Genomic DNA, 20936 nt, shown 5'->3' with positions numbered 1-20936 from the left:
CCTCAGATTCAGATCTAAACAAGTAAATCTGGATTGTCAGACAACAATGAAATTACACAGAAGAAACCATCTCTGGACGAGCCGTTTTTCATGCAACCAACAACTACAAATATCAAAACCTCCAGGATGATATGAACCATGCAGTCCAAATATAGAAAGCTGGATGATAAGAGAACAGTGGAGCTGTCAGGAGGAAAAATGGTCCAACGCCAGGATGATCTCTCAAGGCTCTGCGGTTGTAACGGCAGTCAGGGAGGAGGGAGGGGGAGGAGGAGATGGAGTCGTGACCTTCTGAGCTCTTCCAGTGACAACTCAGAGGAAAGTTAAGAGCAAGGAGACTCAGCGGAGTTTCAAGGAGAGATGAACAAGCTTCAAAATCTGTTTGGGTCTGTGTCCTCTGGGCACAGAGAGGAGCCTCTGATCAAAGTCTGGCACAATATCAGCTTCTGAGCTTTGAGGAGGGCATTCAGCAGAAGCATCACACAGAAAAAACAGAAAACACAACCGGCCAAAGAACAACAGGGTCCAAAAAAACAGGCCACAGGCAAAGCAAGACCCAACTTGGCTGATTGATTTTCTTTTCTTTCTGCACTGTTGCCCTCCCAGCTGGAGTTCACAGGAAAAAGAAGCAAACATTTGTCAAAAGTAACAAAGAACTTTTCCATGAAGATGTTTTTCTGTTACTGTTGAAAAGGACCAACAGGGTTTAACTCAGTGAAATGACCACAGGACCTTTCACTGCTACGTGTCATGAATGTCAGAATAAAGCATCAATGCCCCAGGCCCGAAAACACAACCAGTCCTCCAACCTGAACAACCAACAACCCTCTGATACCACCCATAGGAGAGTCTCCTGAAATAGAGCACCAGACCTTTGTTGTCATGGTTACAGTAATGAACACGTGGACTCTACCGAGAGCGACATACCTACCTTCATCACCATGGTTACTATACTAACAGTCATGGCTTGGTTAGGTTTAGGTAAAGATGGTGATTTGGGTTAAAATAAGTACTTTATCAACATTAGACGATCTTTGTTGTCATGGTTACAATAACAACAACCAACGGTCATGGATAATAGAAACAACATAAACTGCTCCTGTCACATGGGAATCGAACACCGCTCTCCTGGGTCATATTCATCCATCCACCCCAACCTCCTCCTGACGTGGACTTTGTCGCTCTATAAACTACGTCACCACACTTTTCCCTTTGCTCCTGTCATCATTACTACGACCACGAGATGTCGCCTAGCAACAAAACCTGACTATAGGTCATAATAACCTGCTGACAGTCGACCTGCTTGTTTGTTACAGGAGGACGGTCTTGAAACATGAAGCCAAACCTAAAGAGCTGAAAGCTGCAGTTCCTCTAATGACCACCAGAGTCTGGCTCCAACAGTGAGCCAGTCCCCATAGACTCCCATGTTAAAACGGCAGAAATAAACATGTTTACAGCCTGGTACAAAAAACTGTTTTGGTCTCTGTAGCTAATTTCCTCCTTCATGCACAGGGATTAATTTTTTATAACTCACCTGTTTACATTTTATTAGGGTTTAAAGTTAAACCTAATGGAGGACGTGGCCTGTTTGAGTGACAGGTGGGTGAGCAAATGCTTGACACAAACCAGCATGCACCAAAGTCTCAGCTCCATACACACCACACCTCTTAGTTAGTGGTGGAGTCAGGCACTGCCAAGATGGTGACGGTGGAGCAGCTCACTCTGAGCTTCAAAACCGCTCTTCAGAAACCTGTGGATGACGTCACTGAGGCTACGTCCATCTTTATTTACAGTCTATGATCAGGATATTTAATTTTATTTTAAGGTCAAAGATTTTACCACCACCTTGTCCCTGGTTTGCCCCAAAGCATTTTCAAACTGGATGAGATTTTTCAGACACTCAGGCATGGTCATCAAATATTTTTCTGTAACAACTGAAATTTGTTCATAACATTCAAGAGAAGAGAACTCAGGTCCGTGTCCAGGTTTTAATCAAGTACGATAATAAAAATCCTCCATGTTTTCTATCTTTGGATTAAAAAAATTCTGATATTCAAAACTTTAAGGTTAAGGATAAAAAATCAATACATGGAACAATGATATTGTGTTCAAACATTAGATGAGCAGGAACTTGTATATCAGGATTTAACACTGATATTTACAGTTTCTTCAAATCCAGTTTCCTTTATTTTCTGGAAATAAGTGAACAGATTTTTTCCCAAGAGGTGTCAGAAGTTAGCAGAAGCTAACTGCTAGAAAATGTTGTAAACTGAGACATGGAACATAAATTAAAGATTCTCAGAATCTTTTTCTACCTGCTGTATCATTAGTTTCACAATGTTCCCAACACTTGCGATGCATCCATCCTAAACATTATTTCTTACAGTCTTATATTAGTGGGGGGACATCGGGGTCGTCCACAAACCGGTCAGAGGAGCTGCTGTGGCCTGAGGAGGCAGCTGGAGCCATTCTGGATGTTTCCAGTGGACCTTCTTTGGTGCTCTGGCGTGGCACGATGTTGACGAGGTCGAGGGCCGTGTGCCTGCTGGGGTCCACTTCCAGCCGCTCAGGGACATCATTTTTTCTGCAGAGTGAGGGAATGAAGGACGTCAGAGGCCATAACACCTTATTCCGAAGTGACCACACGTCTAAGGACAATTAACATCAACATTTAAATTCATTTTAATCAACATTAAAGCTAAATTTACATTGTGGTGGAGGTTTTCAGTAGCAACATCTGAACAAGCAGCGATGAGTTTTTTGTGTTTCTCGGTCTTACATGAGCACAGTGATGAATCCAACATGTCTGTCAGACCTCAGGCACAGCTGCCATATGTTTTGGTGACTGTGCTTTGACAAGATAATTGATTAACCAAAGATCCCCATACTAGCTTTCCATGGAGCTTTTAACCACACCTCACAGTCTTCATCAGTGGATGGAGATTTAAAAATGCCATAAAACACTACGAAGCTTGAAGACGTCACTTGACTCTTCCTTTTAACTCTTCCTGCTGCTCATCAGCTAACCATGTTGATTCTCCAGTTAGAGGTAGAAAACAAGTATACAGTCTGGCGACAAGATAAAAGTTCCTATCACTGGCTCATCACAGTGATAGGTCTTAATGCAAGAAGATGAAGGAAAAGAATCATTTAAGACATGATTGATATTTTAATTTTTTTATAATTACATTTTTCACCAATATTGTTCTGTTCTGCAAATCACTTGTTGGCCCACTAGCAATAACTTTGCAGCCCACCAGTGGGCCCCGACCCATAGGTTGGGAGCAGGGATGCTGAATCTTAATGTATGATTGCTGTACGCTGCAGGTTGTTTCAGTAGCTTTGGTATAAAATCTAAAAACTGTTTGCAAAGCCTTATTTCCTCTGCTTATAGTCATTTCTCATCTAAGTGAATTTAATCAGCACTTGATCATCGTCAGAGTGACACTGAGGTCGAGCTCAGGGTCAATAAATCTGCTGTCATTTGCTAATGTTGGTGCAGAGATGCCAAAGTTTCCAGATTTAATGTTCCTGTAGCAGGTCAATATGGGACCTGATATATAAGTGATATATGATACGAAGCAGAGCACAGGATGTGCAGTTAAACCCTCCCACACTATAAATCTGTCTGTGCATATGTGCGTTCCAGTTTATGTGTTATACCACAGAAAGGCTGGTACCTACAGACACCAGGCTGCTGTGGAGCTGTGAAGTAAATGACCACGTGTCACACACAGTATGTTTAATATCAGGGATGGATATAAATCCTCTCTGGGTTTAACAAAGAGATAAATTCTGATGTTATTAGAACAAAATGTGATCTTTTAAGATCACTGTGTATTTGAGTAATTTTCTATCTGTAGCATCAAAAACTGTTAAACACCAGAATTTCAGATCAAATATATAATCTGGTTTAATAACTCTGTGATCAGATGTTTCCTGATCTTAATTATAATTTTGACAGTTTCATATCATATTTTACTTAGACAAAGATCTTGTCCAGCTGCTTGTGTTTCAACATTTAACATTTGACTTATTACGTCATAAGAAAAACTTTACAAAAAAGAAAGTTTCTCAGAGGAAGGTGTCAGAAAAGGAAATATGTTTTGGTGTTTCAGCTCCATACCGTTAAATCACATGACTATTGAAAATGACCAGAACAGCTTTGTACACATCTCTTCATCTGGTTTGCAGTTAATTCTTTAGTATTAAAAGTTGAACTAAAATAACTTCATACAAATGTGTTCTGCAGCTGTGTTCAGTGCGGCCTGGAGAAAACAGCGTCCATGAACTCATCTTATCTCTCGTTATGCAATGGAGTTCTTTGCCTGGGCCCCAGAGTCTAGGATCACCACTGGTGGAAATATATTAAATCTGTCTGCTGCTATCGTTTTAGTGATTATTCAGATCAAACTAGTAACTCCACACTGTATCATCCGCTCAAAAGCTTCAGACTGTTGTTATATAAACTAAACTACTGGATTATTTTGACTAGTGTCTGTGTAAATGGCATTTTAATGTAGCAGCTGATAATGAGCTTATTTGAACTACTTGAATTATTGTTGGCCAGTTTGAACTGTCACTGTCGTGTTAGTTATGTTCCACAACCTCCCCTGTAGAGCTGTATCTGACATGTGACATTTACTTAATCACTCAAAGAGTAAAAGAAATGTAATTAAAATGACATCAGTGTTTATCTTAATTGGTTAATTCATTACTGAAACAGCACAAAGAGACCATGACCTTTGACCTTTTCACAGAAATAATTTTGTTCCCTCCTTTAATATTTGCTGGTAGCGTCAGTCTATCGAGTGGCCACACAGCGTTAATGAAGTGTGCTGCGTGGCTGCCGAAGCAGCCGACAATAAACAGCAGCAGGAGGAGGAGGAGCCACTTCATCACTCCGTGCATTCTGCCTCTTGCTTATTGAGAGGGGAATAAAGCACCAGAGGAAATATACTGTACACGGTGAGCTCAGTCCCATCCTCATCTACTGCAGTGAGTTCACTCTGCAGGAGAATTAGCAGCTCGGCCAGAGAAAATTGGAAAGTAATTTAGCCCATTTTCCTGCTGATGGAGAAGGAAGCAAGTCTATTTTTGGAGCGACTGCTTATTAAATGTGAGACTGTGTCCAAACAGCATTTTAACTGCGACACACTGGACATGCAAAAGAAGACATCTCCGAACAAACACACACAAGAAAGAAAATCTCTAAAAATTTCTAAATTCATATTTTATTTATTGTGATAGCTGGTCAATTATTTTACTTATGTATTCAAATGAAGCAGGTTTTTCAAGAAGCTTCCTCAAGAAGTCAGATCTGCAACTAACAATTATTTTCATTATTTTCATTATTGATTATCTGATTACTTTCTTCATTAACTGATCATAAAATGTCAGAAAACAATAAAAAAAAGTTTCCTAGATCATCAGCAGATATTTACAGATATACAAGCAAGTTCTCACAGTGGAGACAGAGACTTTTTGCTTTAAGATTCACAAAACTGAATAAATAACTGCCTCAGAACTTTTTTCTCCATGTTTCCTGTAATTAGGTTTACATACAGTGGGACAGGATGAAATTATTAGGTCATTACAGGCCTGTAAAATCAAGAATCAATTTATTTCCCAATAAATACTGAAGGTTTAATTCATCATGTTATTTAGTTAAGTTGGTTTAATTTAAAGGTCCAATATAGTCTAAACATGGATGTGCATGTATTTGTGATTATAAAGCAGGTCTAGGTTCTATATTAATACTGTGAAAGTATCAAAGCCTCAGTCCACAGAGAAATGCACACAGCCTGTATTCAGAAACTGAGCCTTAAAACCAGCCGTCAGGACTTCTGGAACGTTGTGATGTCACAACAAAGCAGTCACCGCTCTCAGCCACACCCCAAGCCCCGCCCACCTGGACCCACCATCCAACCTTGCAGGATTTGTTTTTTGTAGTGTTTACCTGAAATCTGCTATATTTCTATTTCGCTACTCATAAAACAGTTTGTCCTGTTGTTACTAGAGCTCCAGAGAAAAGCCTGAGAGAGGAGATGTAAAACTACACTGAGAGGGTTTTTGGTTCTTAAAACCACAAATATATCTTCTGATGGAGATCAACACTTCAGATAAAACACAGAAGAGTAAAGCATGAAACAAAATCATGTCAATACCTAAAACAAACAGCAAATAAGACACAAAAAAGTCAAGACCCAACTATGTGTATATGTATAAATCATAGACTGTAAATAAAGATGGACGTAGCCTCTGTGACACCACCCAGGTTTCTGAAGAGCAGTTTTGAAGCTCAGCGTGAGCTGCTCCACTGTCGCCATCTTGGCAGTGCCTAACTCCGCCCACAACTTCCAGCTAATCCAAAAATGGGCAAAGAGGTGGGGTGTGCGTGGAGCCAAGACTTTGTTGCTGGTTTGTGGCAAGCATATGCTCAGCCACCCTTTAATTGCTGACTTACTGTTTCAGCTGTACTTCTGTTAATTAACATCACTGTGTCTCCAGATCTCAGATATTACCTCCGTCATAAAGACGAGATGGGGCCGAGTCCTACAACCTCTGCGATACATCCTCACAATGCACGAGACTGCTCATAATAAACTGACTCAGTGACAGTGTCCCTCAGGACTGATTTGATTATCGTTTACAAAAGAATAAACGCTGTGGTCACCGCCCAACCCCTGACCCCCACCCTCCTCCTCCTCCTCCCCCTCTGACCTCTGCATCAGCGAGGCTGCAAATTTTACAACAAATGACTTTATCAATATTGCACCATCTGCAGTAATATCAGTCTGCAGCTCTCTCATTATATCATGCTCTCTGTCTGACAATAAGGTGTGAATGGCAGAGACTTGGCTCCTCTGTTGACGATCCACAGACCTCATTACCTGTGAGATGTAATGACCAGCGGGCCTTTGCCCTGGTTAACCTATTGCAGGGAGCCATTTTGGACTTCCTAACCAGGAAAGGTGTGAGGAGAGGAGCCCTGGACTAATGACTGTATCCATCTCGCATAGGGAAGTGCTGACCATTAGGGTTACAGCCCGCTTTCAAGATGAGTGTTGGAGCTAAAGTTAGACTAGGCTCCGAGATGTCGTAAATCTTTATCCACACTCCACCTCCTTATCATTAACACATTTTAGATTCATTTAACTTCCTGAATATTATTGTCAGGTAAAGGAAACTTTTATGAACAAAACATCCATGTTAACTACATTATTATTGTAACCGTGACAACAAAGGTCGTCTAATGTTGAGAAAGTTCTTATTTTAACCCAAAACACCATGACCGTTATTAAAGTTACCATGGTGATGAAGGTAGGTATGACACTCTCGGAACAGATTGCGTGTTTATTATTGTAACCAAGACGACCAAGGCTCAGTACACCCGCCGCTGTAGGGGCACTATTTCAGGAGACACTGATATGGGTCGTATCAGAGGGTTGTTCAGGTTGGAGGACTGGGATTGAACTCTGACCCTAAAGACAGGAAGTAAACTATGTGATTTACATACAGTTTAAATAGTATTTTTCTTTTGCTTCTGACTCTCAGACAAATAAATAAAAGTCCATGTCATCACAGCAGCAGGGTGGATGTTCAGCTGATGAACAGGAAGCAGTTCAGTATCACGACATCAAACTCTCATCGGTGCTGAACATGACATCAACCTTCTCAGAGTCCATGCAACTTGTTTAGTCTGGTTCTTATCTCAATGTGAACAGATGAAATTAAGATCAGACCTGTGACATCACGTCACATCCACTCCGAAGCTAATCCTCTGCGGATCGTTGGCTGCAGACACTGAACAGAACCTGCTGATGTTGTTACAGCAGCTGATTACATATCACTGAACTGAGAGTGATAACCCTACAGGGGCTTAGTCACAGTTATCTTTCTGCAGACACCCGTGATCCTGAGTTTACTGCTTTACAGTCTACAGGTAAAATCTTGGAGCTGCAGTGTGAGAGGAGTTTTTTCATGTGTCTGGTTTTCTTTATAGAAATTTAGTCTTCGCAGGTTTCGCACTGTTGGTAGGATAAATCTGGATCTGATGATGCCTCCTTGAGCTCATTGAACTTTTAAAGGATATTTCTCAGTATTTTCTGAAATTATTTAAACTGAATTGTTAGTTGATTAATTGATTAATCGAAAAAAAAAGATCATCAGATTAATCATAATGAAAATAATTGTTAGTGCAGTCCTGGTTCTTAAGCTTTTGAACTTCGAGCTGCAGGAAATATAATCCACTCACTTAAATATAATAACACAGATGCTGCTTTGCAGTTGACCCTGACCTCTGACCTTTCAACACCACTGAGGACATTACCACAGGCGACACTGGCTGTGGGTTTAGATAATGTTTGAGTTCCATTTCATGATACCATTCACACATCACCCTGCCTTGTGTCATCAAGCAAATACATTTTAGACCCAATCATGGCCTTCAGATCCATTTCCCTCCTCGCCACAGGCTGAATGGAGAATCTGTGGGTAAGCCTGGGGTTAAAGGTCGCCCCTCATCATGTCCAAATCATGCAGTAACTCAGCAGCCAGCAGCGCTGCTCACCTGTCACCTTGTCGTGATGCTGGAGCAGCTTAGCATTTTTATCGAATGTTTAATTTGAGGGTACAGGATTACACTGGGACTCTTTACTGTGTCTGATGGGGCCAGCTGAAGGACAAGAAGCGAGTCTCGGTCATAAAATGGTAATGATGACAGTACGCTGACGAGTGCACCCCCAGGCAAGGAGAGGAAACGGAGCTCAGTCAAACAGTAGTGCAGACTAATGTGGTCATTAAGAGGTGAGGCTGCTGTGCTCTGGGCGATGCTAAACTAACCCTCCCTGAGCCAGTCATCCCGCCTCAGTCTCCTCCACACAGGCACAGGGACTGAGGGTCGGTGTTGAGTCATAAGATCTGAAAATATGTCCCACAGCGTCTATGTTCTTATTTTTGACACAACAAAACATAACATACGCAAACAGAAGACTGTGAGGTGCAGGTGAAAGCTCCAGAAAAATCTAGTAAGCAGGCACTGAGTTACAATTCTTTTGTTAAACTACACCTTCCAAAGTCAAGAATGAACTATCCCTGCTCACCACTCTGCTGCTGTGACTTTCTATGTTTGACAGAAACAGTTAAGTTAAGAGAAATGATGGTGAATTTCAAAGCCATTATAGTGCAGGTATTTGCAGCTCTCCTGGCTGTTGTTAGGGACTGGTCTTTACTGGTTGGACTGGATTGTCAGCCACAGCTGTTCTCTGAGATACTTTGAGAACTTCCACTGCTTCATAACCGTGTTATGACTGTTCTCTGAAACATGCTGTAGCATCTTTAAAGCTAATTGAGGTATTATTGAGATATCAAGTTCACAAGGCAAAAAACATGTTTTTTGAGGTCACACTTTCACCTTTAACCACCAAAATTTAATCAGTCAGACTGACAACCTGAAAACATAATACCTCCGGCCCTAAAAGAAATTGTATGATCCTTTAAGGCTGATGCTGGAAGTCCAGATGCATATTTTTCCTCCAGCATGACCCAGGTCTGTTGTTTTCTGATCAATATCAAGGGTAAAAAGCTTCCCAGACCATGAAGCAGGTAACTGGATATGACCTTGATATGAAGACATGGTTCACAACAATTCTGAGCAGTGATTGGACGACCAATGCTGAACAAGAATGTAAAGAAAACCGAACAGCAATGTAAGTCATGGCTGAAGTGGATCTGTCTCATCTGCCTTTCCCATCACAGTCTGTCGATATCAATATGGTCAGGGATATGGGTCACGTTCAAAAATAGATATGAATCCTCATCCAAAAAAAAAAAAAAAAAAAAAAAAAAAAATCACATAACAGCAGCTACTGTGTTTGTTGGTTTGAGCCTGAAGCTGAATGGCTGAATGTGAACAGTGGTGTATGAGACTTGTTCAGCTGAGTATCTGACTGTAGTGAGTTCTCCTCCCAGCACAATGCTGCAGCTCTGGTCAAGGTTATCTGTGTCCGGTACACAGCAGGGAGAGCGCTACCATCAACACGACTGATAAAATGAATCATCACCAGCCTTTCATATACAACAAGTATCTGCAATTAGGACAACAGGGACCTGATAAGCCAGAGGCATTTGAATATGTGTGTATTCAACTCAAGGCCAGATAAAGACCAACACTACGGCCAACTGAGACCAACACTTGACTCTGATAAATTCATACAAACACACAGACGGTCCAGATGCCTGCAGGCTTCAGCTCTGCTGCTGCTCATAAACAGTCCTTCTTATATCTTCTTGCCTGTTATTTAGAATTCGAACATCTGGTGAAATGTCTAAAAACACAGATGCTGTGTCAGTCAGCATACTCACATGTAGTACACTGTGCACACAGTGTACTACAATACAGTGTCTTCAATCAAACGCTGTCGTTGTGCACTCACCAGAAATAACAACAGCTACATGTGACCACAATTGTCGCCGTCTGTTGGCTGCTTTGCTGACTTGATTTAAAAAGAGTGTTGCCCTGTGTCATGTGACATGGAGTTAAGCCACATTCTGTGCTGATGATGTGTTCTCCTACTTTGGTCGCCATTTCATATATTTTAACATATTTCAAAATATGTTGTTTGTCCCCCTTCTGCTACGTCACCAAGATGGCGACCATGCCCACTGTTTTACACTCACCACGATGTGAGTGCACTTATGCACTCAAAATAAAAGGTGTGAGTCTGGACGTACGTGAGTTGATACACAGAAAAAAATCTTGTTCAGTTTTGGTTTTGGTTTGGTTTTTACCAAAACTCATTTCCAATGAGTAAAAAGTATTTTAAAAAGACTAACATCATAACAGGCTGAGGACGAAATATAAAACTGTTTTTTGGGATGAGATTCAGAAGCTGAGTGTTTCTGAAGCAAACATGTTGAATTTTCCATCCTGTCCAGACAGCATAAGGACGCCTGTATTATCAGCTCTGCAGCTGCAGTGGGTGTCATGAAAATCTTTACCTCGTATTGTTGTCAGACGAGCTGCTGTGTCTGTTCTGACACGCTCTGGGTGGACGTGGGACGGTCTTTGTCCCTTTGATTTCACCTCCAGCCTGAAAGACACGTCAGAGGGAATTAAAAACAAACTGTTTATTCAGATTCTTTGCAAAAAGCTTCTCCCAATTTAATAATTTATTTCTGAACTGTTTACTGGCGCTCTGGTGCAGGATGTATCAGGAGCCATATGGAGGATTAATAGTGGCAGCTCTGATTCTGCAGTATCAGCACCTGTGTCTCTTTATAGAGACTGTAAGGAGTTCCTTCATTAAACCTCAGAGAGCAAAACACCTGATCCTCAATGACAGCAGCAGAAGAATCACAGAAAGCAGCCTGAAGTAAATCAGCAAAGTCGCAGTTTCACAGAATTTATGACATTTCTCTAAAGTTTTAGGAATTGGTGTCAAACTTCTGGATCATATAGCATCATGTGATTCGATTTCTTCTCTGATGTCGCCACCTACAGGACGCGCACGCTCTCAGATTTAACACAGCATGAATGCACAGCAAAACCTCTTCCTGAACACACACAGAACATGGAAGCACAGGCCTTTATTTAAAAGCTTGAGAGGGTTTTACAAACTATGGCTGATGGGGATGAGGATGTTTTAATTGACAGTGGGCAGAGTGTTCAGAAGGGACTCAAAATCATCATCAAATCAAAATGGATAGCTGAGAATTAAAAGGAAAGAGATAAGTGATCTCCGCCATCAAACAAAACAGAAAAAAATGAGCTTCCCAGACCTGCTTTATAATCAAAAAAAGACAGGGAATCTCACTTTAGACAGTATGGCACCTTTAATTTCACTGTACAGGTAGGGCTGATTGGAATGGTCTTTGGGGTTTGACGTACCCAATGATCAACTCAAGAATTTAAAGTATTTTTGGGTTTTTCCAGCCTTTACTACAGTGGAACCACAGAGACGCCTGAGGTGTCGCGTTCAAACTGTGATCAGATGCCAGGGGAAAAGTTGAAGGCTGAAGTGATGAGTCTGCTAAAACTTACAGCTGTTGTGTCTAATTGCTAACGCGGCCAAACGTTCAGTTCGTATTTGCAAAAAAAAAGCTCAAACAAACCTTCAACAGACCAAAAAACTAATCCTGAAAGTTTCAACCACTCAACACAACAGTTTTTGAAGTTTTTCTTTTGCAGTGTCCTGTACCTGGCTCAGGGGTACAAGCGTTTGATTCGATGTGTGACTGTACGTACCCTGGGCATGGTGAGGACCAGGTGTCCGGTGGTTTGGGACCTCTGAGCTGTCGAGCTGTCGGGCTTCACTTCAGCAGGCAGAACCATCTGAAATATCTGCAGAGTAAATTATTCATAACTTTAATTAGCAAGATTAATGCGCTGATCTGGCACTGACGCTGTCCCAGTGTGTCAAATGACTTTAATCATTAGTGGGTCTTTTTATAGACACACTTTCCAGAAAAGACTTGGGAGAGTGACCAGAATAGGTCCGACTGAGAACAGCGGCAATCAATCACTGCGACGAAATTCTATGAAAACTAGAATGATCCATATGGGAGGACAATTTATGCCCACGAAACGGGCGTAAAATTAGACTTCATTTTTCAATCTACTTTTGCTTGATACTGAGGGGAACTTTAGGGGAGACCATTCTAGCAGCAGGGAGAGGGGAAGGAAAACTCCAAAACTCGGGCTGACTCCTGTGCAGGGCCTGCAGCTGTCGGAGGTGGCTGATGTGATATACACACCTCACAGATGACTCCTCCAGTCAATTCCCCTGCTGCTCTAAATGAGTTCATATTAAGAAGGAATTTTAAAGGCCTGAGTTGATGTATCACTCCGTAAATCACCCCACCCGTCCAATCAGGCTGACCCCTGGCATAAAACAACCATCCATAAACACAACGGCTTGAAGCAGAGCCATGAAATTCAGGGCTCTGGCAGCAAGGGTTGAAGAACTCCAAACTGGAAGGGCTCTGTATTTATAATTTGTATCCTGGAGGCTAAAAAACAGGGACAGGAATAAGAAACATTACACCTCTTGGATTTATGTGTGGCCAAACATCTGTTTAATCAGGCTTAAAGGTCACTGTGGTCTGTTTGTTGGAGATTAAATCCTCCACACATTTCCTCAGTGCTGCTGAGGGAAATATGGCGGACTGGACACATGGAGGTAATTAACTCCGTGGTTGCGACGACATGCAGAACTGAGCCTCCCCTCACAATAAACCACAGTCAGACTTCAGCAGATCTCACACAGGGCTGGAGATGAACACCTGAAGCAAGATAAATACTGTTTGCTTCCGCTGACACTGGATCTCCCTCTTTTGGCAGGAAGCTCAGCTGATTGCAGATTGTATTTCATTCTGAACAGCCACACTTTGGCTGTAATTTTGGGATTTACAAGAGAAAGAGAGCAGAGAGAGAGTGTCCATCCTATCCTGGACAGCTGCCGCTCTGGAAAAAAATAAAGTCTAATGTTCACAGCTGGGAAATGACACCACAGCAGGTGTAATAAACTCTCTCCATAAACGTATCAGAATGTCAGAGTCAGAAACAGGTCTGATGATTCAGCAGCTTCTGACGGCCTTTTATTTGCTCTAAATCTGACTCTTCATCCATCACACCTCCCTCTGCTCCCAACTCAGCAGCAAGCATCATCCTCATCAGTTAACAGCAGCGTGTAATTGGGTGAATCACTCCATACTGCTGATAGATCATGATATTAGCAGGCTGGTACAGGAGTCAGTGAAAACTTAGGAGGAACGTTGTGTTTTTAAAGCAAAAAGAGTCTCTGTGTGTTCGCCTGTGAGTCTTTGAGTGTTCAGACTGAATGCTAAGCTAATTTTAAAGTCACCAAGATCACATATACACACACTGGAAAGACAAGTGGGCAGTATGAACTCAGCTGAAGATGTTTGATTGATGCTCATCCAAAAGCAGTTTGGCTTCGTCGCTACCAACACAGAAGCAACTCGAATCACCGCCTCCACCAAGATGCCAAGCTGCAGCAAATATGGTCACAACCTCCACTTAGTTACAGGGACGAATAATGGCCAGCAGTGTTTTTGCAGAGCATTATGATGTCACAGTGAAGTTGACCTTTGGCCTTTTGGATAAGATAGCTGTATCCCAGTTCAGGGGCCGCTTCCTACAGAGGCTGCAAGTCTGTCTAATTTGGTTTGGCCTTTGCAGCTTACGACGGCTACAAAGGGCCACACCTTTGTAGACCGCATCCTCAGAAGGATGTGGCCTGAATTGGGACACTGCTAACTTCATCACTTCATCCTTTTATCCATTTATCCTTTGAGATATGTGTGTCTCATAATTAGCCTATTAACCAATTTCTAATCAGTTGATCTTTGAGTCCAGGTGATTGTTTGTTCAAGATGAAATTCTCTCTGCGTTCCTAATATACCACATTCATAAGAATGTGAAATTGCTGACCTTTGACCTTTAACCACCAAATTCTTATCAGTTCATCCTTAAGTCCAAGTGGATATTCGTGCCAGATTTGAGGAAATTCCCTTGAGGTGGGATGGTAAACAGTGGTGCTGTGACTCTGCTGAGTGTGATGTTGACACTGGGCTGTGTGCCTGCGCTGGCTCTGGCTGAGCGCCTGTTGCTGCTGCCGCCTTCAGTCTGGGAGAGATGATCTTTGACTTGTCAGCTGTGTCAACACCTAACTAGGAGAAACTAGAGCTGTACTGTACCAGCTACTCTGCATGTGGAGTGTTTCTGCAGGCTTCTGTAGAAACCAACAAAACCCTGGAGTAATAGACATGTCACAGAAACTCACCTATATACAGTAAATGTCACCTCAGCTCAGCTAAATATATGAAATATAACTTTTACCCTTTAGTATTTGTGCTGCTGTAGGATAAAGGTCATGAGTAAGAAATGTTTCCTTGCCAACTACTGCCGCAGTGCCCTTGACCAAGGACCTTGACTGGCTGACAGTAGCGGTCTGCGGTTAAACTGGACAGCTTCCAGTGTAAATGGTGGATGGTGAAACTGAGGCAGCAGCTCTGATGACCTGAATATAAAACCTTTCTTAAAATGTGTGAAAAAGTTTATATGATTTTAAGTTTTTGCAATTGCTACATAGCTAACGTTAGCATTAGAAGAAATGTTGCATCAAACTTGATTCCTTTACTCACCAAGAGTTGTCTCCAGAGGTGGACAGCAACTTTATTTTGTTTCTGTTCAAATCATTTCTTTTCTTCTACTTAGTCAGCATGCTAACCAGCTAGCTGTGGCCCGTCAGCCTGTCTCGTCACTTTCCGATACTGAGTCACTGTGGCGTCCAGGCCGCCCTGAAAAAGTAGCTCTGCTCAGAGGGCGTATTATAACCTCTTGGAAATGCAACAAGAGCTATTCTATTCTATTAACAGCTGTTAATAAAATAGAATAGAATAGAATAAATCTTTAATGTACACCAGAGTGGAAAATTATCTTTGGCTCACCAACACACAGACCACTGGAGATACAGACCATGCAAACACATAACATTTCAAAAAAAAAAAAAACCTAATGCTAACATTGGCTATGTAGCAATAGCAAAACTTACAAATAGCTCCTTTAATATATTCTTAGATTCTCTGGAGGCCTACCTCAGAAATGAATCAGCACAGACTGTAAATATCACTGTGATGGAAAAAGTTGCTGAGCAACAGTCTGACCTATAAACCCAAGACACTGACAAAGATTTAAGAGGGGTGTGTAAATCACTGCTGCTGCCCTTTAAAAAATCTGAATTAATGCATTTGCTGGAAAATTCAGTGTGTGCAGCCAAAACAGTGAAACACTTAAAATTAGGTACACAACAGTTCTGACTCTGAAAAGCTCCACAGCATACCTTTCCTTTGACGGTGACTCGGGCGTAAGTCGGTTGAACATCCACATCTATCAGGGAGGTGTCCATGTGTCTGCGGGGAGCGAGGGGGAGGTCCAGCTCAGTTTATATAAAGAGACGCAGGTAGAGTGATTGAGCCATGAAGCTGAGCTGTTGAGAGGCAGTCCAACTGGACCGGGACTTAAAATGACATGAGGTCCATGAGAATTCTTAGGATCACTAAGATCAATTTGATTTGATGAAGCCACAGCTTCACATCGAGTAAATATTTCAGTATCAGAACCAAGTTAATTGGTCGAGTTTGCTGACAAGTGAAGAGACTTTGAACCTGGTTCTCAGTAGCTGTCACTGTGCAAACAACAAACACACAAGCTGGGAACCAACACGGACAAAAATCTGAACAAACAACAAATAAGAAAGGAATACAAGAATAAGCATGCATTCAGTGAGTAGGTAAATTTGACGTGAATAAAACTTAACAAGCCTCAGAGTTTCTGGACCTGTATATCCATGGTCACTTTAAATTTTTAATCATTCAACAAAATGAGTTCTTCAATTTAACCTGATGACTGTAATGTCTTTCTAGCATTAAAGGAGGAACCAAAGTATGAAATGTATGAAATACGGTCTGTTATGTGATAATATCAATAAAAAACCCCAGTAAATATTTATTATATAAATTGAGCTGTTGAGTTTGGGCTCATTGTTCCTACCTGTACATTGCCAAGTCTAAGACTATGGTGTTGTTTTCTTCATCTTCAGTCAGAGAGAAGTCCAGCCTGGAAATGAACAAAGAGCAGAAGAACTCACAACTGGTCCCAGTGCAGAGCAACTCTACCTTAAATACTTAAATAAATTGAACAGAAAAAAACCTGCTTCTATACCAACTGAAACCTACTACTGTTCACCCTTTCATTACTTTCACTAAATTTACTCTGACATTCACACAACTTTAATCTCTCTTCAACTACTTTCAGTGTGCACATTTTTAACTGACACTTGATTTGATTTTACTTTTCCACTTCAAATGTCTGTTTAAACACCATTGACACATCAGCTGTTTACAGAGCACACACTTCAGCTACCCCATCACTTTAACTGACACTTCAACTTCTTTCAGTGCCCACATGCAAACTGATAAGTTAACTACACACAGAGTTTAAAGCTGAAAATAACATTTCAAACCCTCATAGAAATTATTTAAACTTAAACTGACACCAACTCCTCTCAATAATTCCCATACAAATCCACATTTAAAAAACTCACATTTTAAGAAAATTTGGCTTGTTAAGTTAACATCTGCCATTTGCAGCATAAGCACACAATTAAATTGTCTTTGGAAAATTTTACCTTTTGTGGATAACACATACAGATCTGGACCCTACAGGTGAAATTTGGTGGAATGATTTAAATTTTCCATAAACTCTCTCATAATTGTTGCTTTTCTTTGAGTCCTGCTGAAATATACAATAAAATGTAAATATCCATGTATGTATGTATGTAATGTATATAATGTATACAGCCTCAGTTCTCTAACAGCTCCACCAAACAGTGGTCAGTTAAATACCTTTTCTTATAAGAAATATTGTGTTAGTGTAGCATCAATCTACAGAACATGACTTTACAAGCCGGTCATGAAAGAACAGTAAAAACATTACTGATGTGTTTTGACTGTTATCGCCAGGCTGCAGTGAAGCGGACCGTCCTGTCTCCCTGCTGATGAAAGGTGATATTTCATATAAAGGATTCATTCCTGACCTGAGTGTGTCCTCAGCTCAGATTACAAATGAAATCAGCCATGTTTTAAGGCCTCGACCCCTGTGGCCTTGCACTGGTTATAAACCTATGGCTAATGGAGGGAGTCCAGGATGGCCCACAGCTATCATATTGTCCCACCACCACCACCACTGCACTGTTGAAGCTCTCTGATGGCAGGAGACCCAATACAGCACCAGAGCTAAAAAAATCTGAAGGCTGCTAATAAAGCAATCATACAACACCCGCCTCGCTGTCTGAGCAGCTGGACCAATCGCTGAACAAGGTAATCGAGGGTCTCAAAGAAAAAACATTACAGATATGAAGGACTGTGAATGGAAGCTGAAAGACTGGAGCTGTGATCCAAAGTAAGATTGAAGCAGTTGATTGGATGTGTTTTGTTGCTCTGGCTGAACAAAACAATTATGTTGCTTTCTGCTGCGTTTGCTGCTGTAGTAGAGTCAATCACCCTCACAGTCAATCACAGCTGGTAATACTGTACCACTGCAGCATTACAAAGCTGCTGAGAGGGTGGAGACTCAGTCTTCTGTACCGAAGGGCCTGCTTCTGTCTGCAGGCAGGACTTGTAGAGTCCCCGCTACACTGTGTGTACCGTGTCATATTTATTATGACTGTTTTTAAATGTCCTATTTAACGGTCCCATATAGAATAAAGATGTCCATGTGTTTGTGATTATAAAGCAGGTCTAGGTTCTATATTAATACTGTGGAAGTATCAAAGCCTCAGTCCACAGAGAAATGCACACAGCCTGTATTCAGAAACTGAGCCTTAAAACCAGCCGTCAGGACTTCTGGAACTTTGTGATGTCACAACAAAGCAGTCACCGCCCTCAGCCATGCCTGAAGTCCAGAGGCTCAGATCCTCTCTTCTGATTGGCTGACTGACCTGTTGTTACTACAGCTCCAGAGAGAAGCCTGAGAGAGGAGATGTAAAACTACACTGAGATGGTTCTTGTTCTTAAAACCACAGATATATCTTCTGATGGAGATCAACACTTCTAATAAAATGCTGGAGAAGAGTAAAACATGAGATCTTTAAAGGATTGAACCACCATTCAGCCACACACACATATTTGTAAAAAAAACAAAACACTTGTCTACTGTTTTCCAGAGACCAATCTCAGATCAGTCCCATGTCTGTGTCTTTAAGTCAGGATGTAGTTAGCCTAGCTTAGCATAAAGACTGGATGCAGAGGGAAACAGCTAGCCTTGTTCTAGCTACCAACACCTCTGAGGGTCAGTAGGAAACAGTGTATGTCGTCTGTTTAATCTGTAGAGATATGTTAAAAAAATAAGCAATTTGTGCTTTTAGGTGTTGTAACTAAAAAAAACAACATGGATTTAAATAAATGTTAGGAATAACTGAGTTGAAGTGAGGACATATGTTATTTGTGTGGCTGATTTGTTTTACACAGTCTCCACATCAGCAGATCTCAGCAGTAAAGCAGAGACAGAAATGCTAAAAAATGGGCTTTAAAATGGACACAGTCGTTTGTGTCGGTTCATACTTGGGCTCGTTGACGTTCATGACTCGTCCATCAGCAGTGATCAGGGTCCTCGAGGCCTTCGGTTTCTTCTTCTCTTTCTCCCTGCAGGAGAAAAGCACAGCATGAGTGTGTGAAGGCTGGACTGACAGACGACACCAGCAGAATTATGGGGTCTGAGGGTTGAAGGAGAGAACCACCTCTCCCTCTAGGAGCATCCATAAGGTTGATGTATAATGGAGGGTGTTACGAGAATGCGCACACACACAAACACACACACACGATGTAAAGCCAGATACACTGAAATCCACCTATCAAATAGATAACTTTGATGTTTTAAATAAAACCAAATTTTGTTTGAATATGGTTATATATATGTTTTATGAAATTTTCCACATAATATGAGACAATGTCGCTTCTGCTTGTAAACATTTTATTTCTAGTGGTTCCCATCATACAGATCTACACTCTTCCCAGCAGGAAATAAAGTGGTTATTCATCCAGCTCAGTGCCCTTGTGTGTGGTGTTCTTTGAAGAAACCTCTGTGTGTCCCTTCACTTTGCAGCTAGAGGTAATGACACGTTAATACCACACAGCTCACTGTGCATTATTGCTTATATTAATCAAAAGCAATAATTCAAAAGAAATGTGCAAATTTACAAAACATTACTTGGCACAAAAAGAAAAGATTCTTCTCAAAGCTCTGACTGGTTGAGAAAAGTCTGAAATGTGGGTGCACACTCACCAGGTCAAATCTTTTGGGCTTGTGACCTGTTATACAATGAAGTCCACATTGCAAAACACACTGACCATGTCACACACTCTCACGTCAGCTGACACCCATGGCACACATGAGACACAAAAGGATCCAGAAGCCAGGACAGTGGTGTACCACTGCAAATTGACACGTCTCAGGATGCCACTGGTTTGTGTTGCCTTCAGCTGTGACCCGTCATTACAGGATAAATGATAAACATCCTTTGAATTTAAAAAATATTTTTTCTCTTTCTTTTAACACTTACTCAGAAAACAGTCAGCCAATCAGAAGAGAGACTCAGATCCTCTCTTCTGATTAGCTGACTGACCTGTTGTTACTAGAGCTCCAGAGAGAAGCCTGAGAGAGGAGATGTAAAACTACACTGAGATGGTTTTTGGTTCTTAAAACCACAAATATATCTTCTGATGGAGATCAACACTTCAGATAAAACACAAAAGAATAGTAAAATATGGGACCTTTACATGTTTAGAAAACTCCTGTTGAATAAATTACTCAGATTGTGTGTATTTTCAACCTGAAGCCACCCAGAGCATTTTCCTGCATTTACTCTGCTCCCATCACCATCTGCTGTACATCCAGTCACTCCATTAGCGATGTTAAGCAGGCCCTGACACAAGCACAGGCAGGGAAACACGCACTGCGCATTCGTCCATCTATTAAGCCCACTGAGCAGCAGATGAATGAGGTGGCGGTCGAGGCGTGTTTAGCGCCCTGTGGAGGGTCAGCCATCACAACCTCTGCCACCATACATCAGCCACAGAGAGGACGCGCGTGACAGTGTGTTCCAAGAGCCTTCAATCTGCTGAGCTCAAGGATGTTAAGTTCATGTTTTTATTATAGTGGTGGCCTGCAGAGAGCCTTGTAATGAGTTTAAGTGGTGCTGTGGAGCCGCGCGGTCAGACGAGCCACTAACGCACCATTACCAGTGTGGTCATCCAGTTAGAGTCAGTCAGTCAGTGAGGGGGACGCAGGACATATGGCTTCTTTCTAGTTTTTCTATTGATGCCGGGGATGTAATGACATATGTATTCATTCA

At 41.6% G+C, this 20936-nt stretch overlaps 1 protein-coding gene across 3 annotated transcripts in view; it reads right to left on the bottom strand.

Annotated features, from left to right (window-relative positions):
• Nucleotides 1–1978: 1978 nt before the first annotated feature.
• The window catches only part of dnaaf11 (dynein axonemal assembly factor 11), a 33045-nt gene continuing 14087 nt past the window's right edge, over nucleotides 1979–20936 (bottom strand). For all 3 annotated transcript variants that reach the window (XM_071492022.1, XM_071492023.1, XM_071492024.1), the window contains exons 7-12: nucleotides 19147–19227; nucleotides 16577–16642; nucleotides 15867–15936; nucleotides 12248–12343; nucleotides 11002–11093; nucleotides 1979–2584 (exon numbers count right to left, since the gene is read on the bottom strand). In XM_071492022.1, the coding sequence (XP_071348123.1) occupies nucleotides 2389–2584; nucleotides 11002–11093; nucleotides 12248–12343; nucleotides 15867–15936; nucleotides 16577–16642; nucleotides 19147–19227 (601 nt within the window). In that variant the 3' untranslated portion in view covers nucleotides 1979–2388. The remainder of the gene's footprint in view (nucleotides 2585–11001; nucleotides 11094–12247; nucleotides 12344–15866; nucleotides 15937–16576; nucleotides 16643–19146; nucleotides 19228–20936) is intronic.

Source organism: Trachinotus anak, unplaced genomic scaffold (assembly GCF_046630095.1).
Source record: "Trachinotus anak isolate AG129_WGS33_773 ecotype Australia unplaced genomic scaffold, CSIRO_AGI_Tana_v1 ptg000012l, whole genome shotgun sequence".
Classification (NCBI taxonomy): Eukaryota; Metazoa; Chordata; class Actinopteri; order Carangiformes; family Carangidae; genus Trachinotus; species Trachinotus anak.
The sequence above is the reverse complement of the archived record's forward strand: the minus strand, read 5'-3'. Positions and strand labels throughout refer to the sequence as shown.